Source organism: Chrysochloris asiatica, unplaced genomic scaffold (genome assembly GCF_000296735.1).
Source record: "Chrysochloris asiatica unplaced genomic scaffold, ChrAsi1.0 scaffold00116, whole genome shotgun sequence".
Taxonomy (NCBI): domain Eukaryota; kingdom Metazoa; phylum Chordata; class Mammalia; order Afrosoricida; family Chrysochloridae; genus Chrysochloris; species Chrysochloris asiatica.
The window spans coordinates 40051-51738 of record NW_006408634.1 but is presented as its reverse complement, the minus strand read 5'-3'; the positions used below and the strand labels follow the sequence as shown (position 1 = coordinate 51738).

The following is an 11688-nucleotide window of genomic DNA, read 5'->3' as shown; positions in this document are numbered from 1 at the left end:
TTGATAGTTGATGTGTTAGCATATGTACACACCTTTAAAACCATCAACATAGTGATGATGAACACAACCCAGAAGATTCTCCTTGTCCCTTCACAATTCCTCTCGGTTCTTTCTAACCTTCCTCACTTTAGTTCACAAGCATATCACAGAGTTCCTTTATGTCCTCATTCTTTTCTTAGTTCTCTTTAAAGGAGGCCATACAGTACATAAATTCAAACTGACTGCATCGTGCAATTTTAATTCCTAGCCACTCTGTGTGTTCTCAAGACCATAATTCTCCGCAGGAGCAGAAAGCCTCCTCTTTGTCCCGCAGACCGCTGGTGGGTTTGAACTGCTGACCTTGTGGTTAGCAGTCCAGTGCTTATTAATGGTGATGGGGCCAGGGGACTAGTTTGGGATTTGTACATGTTGTTGCATGTATCAATAGTTCCTTTTTTATTGCTGAGTTTAGATACACCCATTTTTTCTTTGAATCTGTTCAGCTGTTAACGGACATTTAGGTGATTTCCAGTTTGGGGCTATCATGGATAAAGCTGTTGTGAAGAATTGTGTGCAGGCTCTTAGACGGATGTGTGTGTATTTATCTTGGGTAAACACCCTAGGGATGGCATGGTGAGGTCATAGGATTGAGGAATATGTCATTTTCTTTTAAAGAACCTGCCACAAATTGTGTTCCAAAGTGATTGTAACAATTTAATTCACAGAAGTAGGGTATGAGTTTTCCAGTTGCTTCACAACCTCGCAACACGTGGTGGTATTCAGTCTGTTTCATTATAGTAATTTCATTTTATATTCTAGATTATAAAAAGCAGACAATTTCTGTCAAATCTGCTCTGATTCTTTGGTGACCACGTCGAGTATCTCCGTATGGTTTTCATTGGCTGAGGTTTTGGAAGTGGGTTGCTTCGCCTTTTCTCGGAGCCACCCCTGGGTGGGGTCCCCTGTCACCTTTTCACTTAGCAGCATATGAAAAGTGTGCACCACCTAGAGTGAGTGCAAAAACTGTGGGGCCCATGTCTGACTTCCTCTGCTTCACCAGGGGGAAAGCGAAACTCCAAATCAGCCCCAGGCTGAGAGTCCTGTGACGTGGCAGTGAGACATGCCTCCACCCTCCACCCTTCTCTACCCTGTTCTAACACCGACCACCCCTCCCATAGTCCTCCCTGCTTTACATCTGGGTTCAGCAAGCCATTGCAGTGGTCACACAGGATTCACAGCAATGTTCAAGATTATGGGATTTATTTCAAGATCAGAAAACAACTGAGTAGACAGCAGTTTTCCAGTCACCAACGACTGACTCGGCCATGCTGCAGACGCGCCTCACTCTTCAGCTGTGTGGCCGCTTGGCGTTGGTCCTGCTCAGTCAAATGTTACAGAGTACTTTAGCCTGTCTGTGAATGCCCAGAGGGCACATTGTGCAAACCAGCCTCCTGCCTGTGTGTACTCGGCTTCTCTCGGTCCACGGGCCTCGAGCCCCTAGCTGCTCTGTCTCTCCATGCCCCCACCTCTGCTGTCGTAGCTTTTCTAGGTAGGGATCTCACACTCCACTCATGTTCTTCCTTCTTGATGGTCCTAGGATTGTCAGTTTCTGCTTCTGCGATGGCTCCTTTAAACCTAGCTGAGTGGCGCAAATAACCAATCCCAGCCTTACAGTCCTATACACCTTATTTGCATGGTCCCACCCAATCACTTGCTGTGGGCTCATGCGTCAGACTGCAAAGTCATTTGAACTGCAAGGTCGGTGGTTCAAGCTCACCAGCTGTTCCTTGGAAACCTTATACAGGGTCACTATGGGTCAGAATCAACTCGACGGCACTTAACAACAACAACAACAAACCCAATCACTTGGGGATTAAGAAGACTGGATAGAAAAGCTATAGCAAGTAAATTCAAGGTACCACAGGTCCAAAGACCTGTTTATTATATGAAAATTGGCCTTGTGTGAAAACAGAGAATTACTGTGCAGAATCACAAAGTGGACAATGACTCCAGCCGTCCGAAACTGCCAAGTTACGTTTTAGATAAACGACAAGCCACCCAGAATCATGGTCTGGTCAAGTTGACACGTGGGCTTAACCAACACAGGCTGGATCCCTCTTGCCATCTCTGGATCCCTCTTGTTACTGCCAGACTTAGGTCATTAAAGTACAAAATCACCAGTTAGTAGGTTTTTCACTGTTGCCATAAATGCAAAATGTCGGATGACAAGGCAGTCCCGGAGTGAGGAGGAGTGAGTATATAATAAAGTATATAACTGGTTGAATCATAGCAACCTTATATGTTACTGAGCAGAATTTCATAGGGATTTCTTGTCAGATGGAGTCCTGGTATGATGCTATGGGATAAGCATTGGACCGCAAGGTTTGGTTTGAACCCCAAGATCCATGGTTCAAACTCACCAAGCACTGGGAAACCCTATACAGAGTCACTATGAGCCGGAGCTGACCTGACAGTACTTACCAACCACCCTTGCAGAAGCAGCGCTCCAGGCCCGCCTTTCTGGTGCTACTGGGTGATTTAGAACTGCCAACCATTGGGTTGGTTGGTTGTTAGCTGCAGTTGGGTCAGTTTTGACTCATAGTGACCCTGTGCACAACAGAACAAAACACAATCGGCTCTCCTCATGAATGTTACATTTGAGCTCACTGCTGCCACTGTGCCACTCCATCTTGCTGGAGTTCTTTCTCTTTGTCACTGACTGTCCACTTTACCTAGCATAATGCCCTCCAGAGACTGGTCCCTCCTGATGACATGCCCAAAGTATGAGACAAAGTCTCTCCACCCTGGCCTCTAAGGAGCATTCTGGTTGTACTTCTAACACCTGTTTGTCCTGGCAGTTCGTGGTACTTTAAATATTCTTCAGCACCATAACTCAAGTGCATCGGTTCTAGGGTCTTCCTTACTCATTGTCCCACTTTCATACCCATATGAAGTTACTGAAAATACCAGAGGTCAGGCACACCTTCATCCTCAAACTGATACTTTTGCAAATCAATGTTGCAAGGTATCACGGAATGGACTTCAACTCACGGAGACCCCATATGACAGAATAGAATGGTCTCATAGGGATTTTCTAGGCTGTGATCTTAATGGAGGAGTCATGGTATGGTGCTGTAGGATTGCTAACCGCAGGGTCGGCAGTTCAAATCCACCAGCTCCTTCTTGGAAGCTGAGTCGGAACCGACTCCATGACGGGAGCCATCTTTATGGAAGCAGATGGTCAGGTCTTTCTCCCATGACGCTGTGAGGTTATCAGCTGAGTGCTTCACTGTTTGCACTACTTGTTAAAGTGCTGTAGACTTGTAGTTCGTCCAGCGGATGCCATCTGTCTCACGCATGCCCTCCTATGAGGACTTTCTAGGTCTGTGGCTTCTGTAACCAGGTTCTTTCCTCTTCCTTACAAGATTCTCACCAAAGATTCTTTGTGTAACACTTTTCTTTCTTGACATTGTTTTTGGGTGGGTTGCCTTGGGTCAGTGCTGGCCAATCTTCCTGATCCCATGTTGTTGTGCAACTCAAGCTGTCGGGGAGAACCATGGGTACGTGCCAGACTGAGTAGGCCTGGCCCTGGTGACTGGCATTGGGAGGAAGTGATGTCATGACAAAGTTCAGATCACATACGGAACATGTCCTAGGCCCAACCCTATTTTGCTGCTAAGAGCAGTAGCCATACCCTATTTTTCTCTTCCTTCCCCACTCTTGAAACCTTTCCCCTGTCATTGCTATTCTGACTTTCACGCTGGACTGCCCCTCCACCCCTCTCTGTCCACCTCTCCTCAGTCCTCTTCACTCTTCCCGCTCCTGTGCTTCCTCATACTGGCTTACACTTAACGTGCTATGAGGTGTACGTATACTTTTAAAATAGCCCCTTAACACCAGCTACTCAGTAACAAGAGGGTTTTCCTGGGCCTCAAAACACCTTGTTACGTGGTGGTCATTGGTCACCAGCAGTCAAGATCCTGGTGAAAACTGTTTGCAGCAAAGTGAGTTTTGGGCCCTGCCTCTCCCTGTATTGCTCACCCTCCTGGTATCCTTTGCCAGTTGAGCCAGTCTGTTCTGCAAACTTCAGAGGCCCTGTTCTACATAACGACCCTCTATTTAACCTGATCCCAGTTGCTTCACCCTAAAAATGTCATGGGCTCATTTCTGTGTCCAGTGTCCTTTCATGATGGAGCTGCTCCCTCCCACCAAAGTCCACGTAAAGCTCACCAGCAGTTCTCTGCTTTCTGGTTGTTGGTGGGGAGTGAGGGAGCACCTTCTGAGCAGAGTGTTTCTTTACAGGGAGTGTTACAGATGAGAACCTCCAAGGTGGCTCTGCCCCTTCCTGTGAGATGTGTGGCATGGTGTCAGAGGTGATTATTTGCTTGCACGCCTGGGAGCACACCCTGGGGCATATGGGAAATTTCCTAAGTACCAGAAGCAGCCCGGTGGAGATTAACCTTTCACAGGGCATATGGACGAGGCTGCCTTTGTGGAGAGCCGTGGAGTCCACTTAAAAAAGAAGCCCTTCCCCTGCTGAGATGTTGAGAAGGACTTCTAGGGTAGCTGGGGTCTTCTCCAGCAGCAGGCCAGTCACAGCAAGGGGAAACCACAAAAGGACAGTGAGTGTGTGGAGGTCTTTCACAGTAAAAGTCACTACAAGTGTCGTGAATGTGGGAAAGCCTTCAGCAACAAACCTGCTCTTGTTTGGCACCAGCGAATCCACACTGGAGAAAGGCCTTATGGGAAAATCCTTATCCAAAAGCTCCAGTCTTATTGAACACCAGAGAGTTTACACTGGAACAAGGTCTTATGAACGCAGCGAATGTGGGAAGATCTTTAACCAAAACCACAGCCTCATTAAACATCAGAACTCACAAGGTGAAAAGGCTATGAACGTAATGAAGGTGGGAAATGCTTTAGCCCAAGCTCTAGCCTCGTTCACACCAGAGTTCACACCGGAACAAGGCCTTATACGTGCATGGAATGTGGTAAAGTGTGTAGCCAAAGCTCCGGCCTCACTGAACATCAGAGAGTTCGCAACGCAGAAAGACTATATGGGTGCAGTACATACAGGGTATTCTTTAGCCAAAACACCCAACTTACTGGGCATCTGATGAAGGCCTCATCACTTGCAGCTAGTGTGGGCAAGTCTTTAGTGAATGGTGTGTTCTGATTCAGTGTTAGAAATTTCACAAACCAGATAGATTTTCTGAGAGCAGTGATGTGGGAAAACATCACCTTCAGCTAAAGATCTACCCTCATTTGACACCAAGGCATTCGCATTCGAGAACGGACTTAGGCTGAGATGGAGATAGCAGGGAATGAGCCATCTGACTCTGAAGTAACACCACCTGTGAGAGCCTTTGTGCGGGCGCCAACAATGTGATGCATCTGAGCATACATGCAGTGGCATTTCCCTGAGAATACTAGTTTTGTGGAAAGCTTTAAGGAGCTGTGTTGTACACTTTAGTTCTGTCACTGAGCTTCTGTGATTAAAAACCACCTCATCTCTTCTAACTTTCCGCTCCCCATCGTGTGGGTCCGTGACCCCACACATAATCAGGGAAGGTAGCCCTGTGTTCTCTCACCCTCTGGAGGGAATCATGAGTAGACCGCGATCTTCGGGGTTGTCATTCCTAACTGTCTGACTGCTTAGGACCTGCATGTCGCCCAGCTTTGGTTAGCAGGAAAGACTACAGTCTCGTGTGATGCTCAGGATGTGTTTCCTCAGCCTTCAAGTTGCACCATCTGTGAACTATCTGCCTCACCTCCTTTGGTTTGTGTGATAATACTAAGCACCTGATTGTTTGAGCCACCTTTAATCTTGGGAATCCTGTATTTGGGGTGGGAGTGAGAACAGAGTTTGCCAATATGAAGAGATGGACTGCTTTTTAGCACAAGCCAAACTTTGTGTTCCTCAGTGGGATCTGTGTAATGCCAGAGAAGAGTTTTCACTCTAGTTTTGGCCTAATTTACATTGCTGCCCCAAATCTTCTGTTAAAACTTCTTTTTAGATATAATGAACATGCAATAAACTACACATGTTTAAAGTGAACAGTTTGGTAAGTTTCAGCATATGCATAATCCCATGAGACTATTGTAATGCTAATGAGCCAGTCACCTCATATTTCTCTTGTGTTCTCTTCCTGTCCTACCTGGATTCTCAAGCAACCGTTGATTTACTGTCTCTCACACTGAGATTCGTTTGCTTTCACTGGAATTCTGTAATTTGTCTGATTTCTTTCATGTTGCATAATTATTCTGAGACTAATCCAAGTTGATGTGAACAGTTCATTCTTTTTATCACTAAGCAGTATTCTACTGCATACCATTATTTGTTTTATATACAACTGTTTGTGAATGAATGAGTGAGTTCCCCTCATCCAGGTATTTGGCTATCAAAAAGAAATTTGTTATAAACATGTGTACAGTTTTTTAATGTGAATTTATGTGTAATATCTTCTGTTGATACACCTAGGAGCACAGTGCCTACGTTGTAAGTTAGGGGAATGCGTAACTATTTAAGAAACTGGCAAACTGTTTTCTAAAGTGGTTGTACCTTTTTGCATTTACACTAACATTCTTCACATTCTCACCAGTACTTAGAATGGCCAGTTTCTTAAATACGAGCCATTCCAAAAATGTGTAATGGTATCGCACTGTAGTTTACATTTTCCTGACCATTCATGATGCTGGACATTTTTAATATGTCTCTTTGGCACTTGTATTTCTTCTTTGATGAATAACTTTTGCCTATTTAAAAAATGAATGTTAGTGGACGTGTTTTTCCCCTTTTAACATAAAACAAGAAGACAGTGCAACAAAAGGACATATTAGGACTTAATTCTTCAGTAACTTGAGTGACTTCTATTCCGAATGGAATAATTACTTTAGAGTATTGCAAGAATATTTCTTCAGTTTTGTGTGTGTGTGTGTGTGTGTTACTCACAATGTAATGGTGACATGCGCCAAGCACTTTAAAGTTTAATCTGTATTATCAACACATTCTCCATAATTTTCTTAACTCCAGACATTCAATAAAATAATCCTTTTTATTTTCCCTGGTGTACATACTCTCACCAGGGCCAATTTCATGCTGCCTACATGCTGGTACTGTACGTGGAGTTGGGAAAAGGTACGTAATAATAGTACATGTTCTCTTATCTTCCAGTACGTTCCACTGTATTCTGTTTCCACTGTCCTGATACAATGGTGATAAATAACTTTGACAATATTGTAGTTAAGGGTTACTGAGTCAGCTCCGACTCATAGTGACCCTGTATAGGGTTTCTGAGGAGCAGCTGGTAGGTTTGAAGTGCCGACCTACAGCATCATACCAGGACTCGTTGAGAACATAGGTAATATTATTAGGAAGCCCAGGTTGTAGAGGGAGTCCTAGTGTAGGTTAGCAGTTCAAATCCACCAGCTGCTCCTTGGAATTCCTATACAGGGTTGCTATAAGTCAGAACCGACTGGGACATTTAGCAACAACATAATCACCAGTGCGTTTATCTGGTTTTTGTTTATCTGTTTAGATAATAGTCCAAGCTGAAGTAGTTGTCCTAACTAGAACTTGTCAGATAGCAAAAGATAAGACTGAAAACATTTACACAGATAGTAGGTATGTTTCTGCAGTTTATAATTTTAGAATGTTTTAGGAACAGGTTTTCTTACCAATGGCTCTCATGGAATTGTTTAGGAATCAATCCTCTTCTCTTCCAAAGAAATCCGCTTGCTTCTTATGTGTTCCCTCATTCATAATTTCTGTACCTGTGAGCAGTAGGCTAAGTAACTGGACTGCTAATCGCAAGGTAGTTTGTTCAAACCCACTAACTGCTCCTTGGAAACCCTATACGGGATCTCTAGGAGTCAGAACTGACTAGACGATACTTAACAACAACAACAACAATCTTTTAAAAAGAATCAACATCACTGAGGAGGAGAGGATCTTTTAGTGGCTACTCTGAGGAACTTTGTTTATTATTTTAGTAATTTATTTGATACTAGTGTGGTTCTGTAGGACTAGCACTGGACTGTGAACCACAAGTTGGCAGTTCAAACCCACCAGCTGCTACTTGGAAACCCTATACAGGGTCGCTATGAGTCAGAACTGACTTGACGGCACTGAACAACAGCAAGAGCTCAATAACGTTTTGATTCCATGAGAATTAGAAATTCTGTTATACATATCCCCCCTTTTGGTCAGGAAGCAGCTGTTGATTTAAACAGTTAGTCACACATTTCATTTTCTCCCCCTGTTCCAGACTCTTCTTGCCTTGTTGCTTCAGGATGGATGGATCCCTGAAATTATTTCTGGAGGATAATCTTTAAACCTTATACCTGAAGTCTTTTTTGGGAGGTGGGGGGGGGGGTTGCACCTCAATGTAAAGAAAACAAAAATTCTCACCCCTGGATCAATAAACAACATCAAGATAAATGGAGAAAAGATTGAAGTTGTCAAAGACTTGTTTTTTTTTGGATTAACCATCTACACTCATGGAAGCAGCAGTCAAAAAATCAAACAATGTATTGCATTGGGCAAATCTGCTGCACAAGACCTCTTTGAAGTGTTCAAGAGCAAAGATGTCAGTTTGAGGAATAATGTATCCTGACCCCAGCCATGTTATTTTCAGTAGCCTCATATGCATGTGAAAATTGGACACTGAATAAGGAAGACTGTAGAAGAATTGATACCTTTGAGGTATGGTGTTGGAGGAGAATATTAAAAGTACTATGGGCCACCAAAAGCACAAACAAATCTCTATTGGAAGAAGTGCAGCCAGAATGCTCCAAAGATGACCAGACTTTGTCTCTCATACTTCAGACACATTAAGAGGAGGGACTGACCATCCCTGGAGAAGGACATCATGATTGGCAAAGTGGAGAGTCAGTACAAAAGAGGAATGGGTTGGCACAGTGGCAGCAGTGATTGTGAGGTTGGCGCCGGACCAGGCAGGGTTTCAATCTGTTGTGCATGAGGTCACTATGAGTTGGTACCAACTCGATGGCACCTAACGACGACAACTCAAGGCAGACCAGTAAGTACCACTATTATTCAAATTTAGGTACCAACCACGAAAGTTAGTGATGATGAAATTGAAGAATTCTACCAACTTCTTCAGGCTGAAATTGATCAAACATGCAATCGAGATGTATTGATAATTACTGATGATTGAGTGTAAAGGTTGAGAACAAAGAAGAAAGATCACTCATTGGAAAATGTGGCCTTGGTGATAGAAATGATGCTGGAGTTTGCATGATACAAGTTTGCAAGACCAATGACTTGTTCACTGAAAACACCTTTTATAAACAACATAAAAGACAACTACACACACGAACCTCACCAGATGGAATACACAGAAATCAAAATGCCTACATCTGTGGGAACAGATGGTGGAAAAGCTCCATATCATCAGTCAAAACAAGGCCAAGGGCAGACTGTGGAACAGACCATCAACTGCTCATGTGCAAATTCAGACTGAGCCTTAAGAAAATTAAGTCCACAAGAGCCGAAATATAACCTTGAACATATCCCATGTGAATTTGGAGATCAGCTCAAGAACAGATTTGATGCATTAGATACCAAGTACTGAAAACCAGAAGAGTTGTGGAATGACATCAAGAATATCATACAGAAAAAAAGCAAAAGGCCATTAAAAAGACTAGAAAAAAGAAAAACACCAAAATGGACGTCAGAAGAAACTCTTGAAACTTGCTATCCAGTGTTGTTGTTGTTAAGCACTGTGGAGTCGGTTCTAACTCATAGTGACCCTGTACAGGGTTTCTGAGGCTGTAAATCTTCACAGGAGCAGAAAGCCTCATCTTTCTTATGTGGAACGGCTGGTAGTTTCGAACTGCCAGCCTTGAGGTTAGCAGCCCAATTTGTAGCCACTACGCTACCAGAGCTCCTTCTCCAGTGTAGAGATGCTAAAGTAAATAGAAGAAATGAGGCTGTAAAAGAGCTGAACAGGAAATTTCAGAGGTCCGTTTGAGAAGACAAAGACAAGTATCATAATGAAATGCGCAAAGACCTGGAGTAAGACAACCAGAAGGGAAGAACATGCTCAGTATTTCTCACGGTGACAGAACTGAACAAAATAAACCAAGCCTCCACTTGCAGTATTGAAGGACTCTGGGAAATTACTGAGTGATGCAGAGAGCACCAAAAGTAGAAGGAAGAAACACACAGAGTTGTTGTTGTGTCTAGGTGCCATGGAGTCAGTTCCGACTCATAGAGACCCTGTATAGTGTTTCTGCAGAGCAGCTGGTGGGTTTGAACTGCTAACCTTGTGGTTCTCAGTTCAGTGCTGAGCCTACACCAGGAGTCCTATACTGAGTCAATGTGCAAAAAGAAATGGTCAATGTTCAACCGTTTCAAGAGGTAGCATATGATCAAGAGCCAATGGTACTGAAGGAAGAAGTCCAAGGTGCACTGAAGACATTGGCTAAAACACAAGGCTCTGGGAATTGCTGGAATACAAATGAAAATCTTTCAACAAACTGATGCAGCACCGGAGGCCCTCACTCATCTATGGTAACTAATTGGATGATATAGATATTTGTGTCCGTTCCAAAGAGAGGTGACCCAACGGAATGCAGAAACTATAGGACAATATCATTAATAACACATGGAAGTAACATTTTGCTAAAGATAATTAAAAAATGGCATTGACAGAAAACTGCTGGAGTTCAAGTGAGGAGGGATATCATTGCTGACGTCAGATGACCAGACTTCGTCTCTCATACTTCGGATATATTATCAGGAGGGATCAGTCCTTGGAGAAGGACATCAGTCTTGGTAAATTGGAGGGATAGAGAAAAAGAGGGAGAGCCCCAATGAGATGGATTGGCACAGTGGCAGCAGCAGTGGGCTCAAGGCTGGCAGGGATTGTGAGGCTGGCACAGGACTGGGCGCTGTTTTGTTTGGTTGCACACAGGGTTGCATTGGGTCGGAACTGACTCGACAGCACTGACCTAACAACACATCTCTGTCTGAGTGCATTGTCCGGTCTTTCCTCCACAGAACGCAGGGTACATTTGAACTGCCATGGCAGCAAAATGTAAGCAGGAAATTAACACCAATTATACCCAAATTCACAGAACATTGAGAAGTGAAACTTGATAGGTAGAGGCCCATTGCACTGTGTGGAAACAGTAGTTAAGAACAGTGGATTTCATTTACGTGGAAGTACATGTGGACCAAGGAGCTCTGGTAGCGTAGTGGTTACGCATCAGGCTGCTAATCTCACGGTCAACAGTTTGAAACTACCAGCTGCTTCACAATAGAAAGATGAGGCTTTCTGCACCTGTAAAGATTTACAGTCTTGGAAACCCTGTACAGGGTTGTTATGAGTCGGAACCACTCCAAGGCACATTACAACATGTTGGACCATAGAGCTGAGAAGTCATCTGTGAGTCACAATCGGATCAGAGAATCTGACTTGGTCAGGAAAGGTGTTATTAGTGGTTATAGAGAGGAGAGGAGTGCCAACACTGCTGATATATGAAGTCTGCTTAGGACTGACCAGCCCAAATTGCCAAGTCTAGTTTCCGCTGTCCCGTCTGACCCATGATGCATGTCTCCCGTGATGTGTGCATGGTGTGTTGTTTGTAGTGTAGTTTCCACTGTCCCGTCTGACCCATGGTGCATGTCTCCCCATGATGTGTGTGTTGTGTGTTGTTTGTAGTGTAGTCTAGTTTCCGCTG

General features: G+C 44.0%; 1 protein-coding gene across 1 annotated transcript in view; it reads left to right on the top strand.

Annotated features, from left to right (window-relative positions):
• ZNF304 (zinc finger protein 304) overlaps nucleotides 1–11688 on the top strand; it is a 32448-nt gene that overhangs the window by 14469 nt on the left and 6291 nt on the right. The window contains exon 4 of the mRNA XM_006868259.1: nucleotides 4787–4886. Within this exon, the coding sequence (XP_006868321.1) occupies nucleotides 4787–4886 (100 nt within the window). The remainder of the gene's footprint in view (nucleotides 1–4786; nucleotides 4887–11688) is intronic.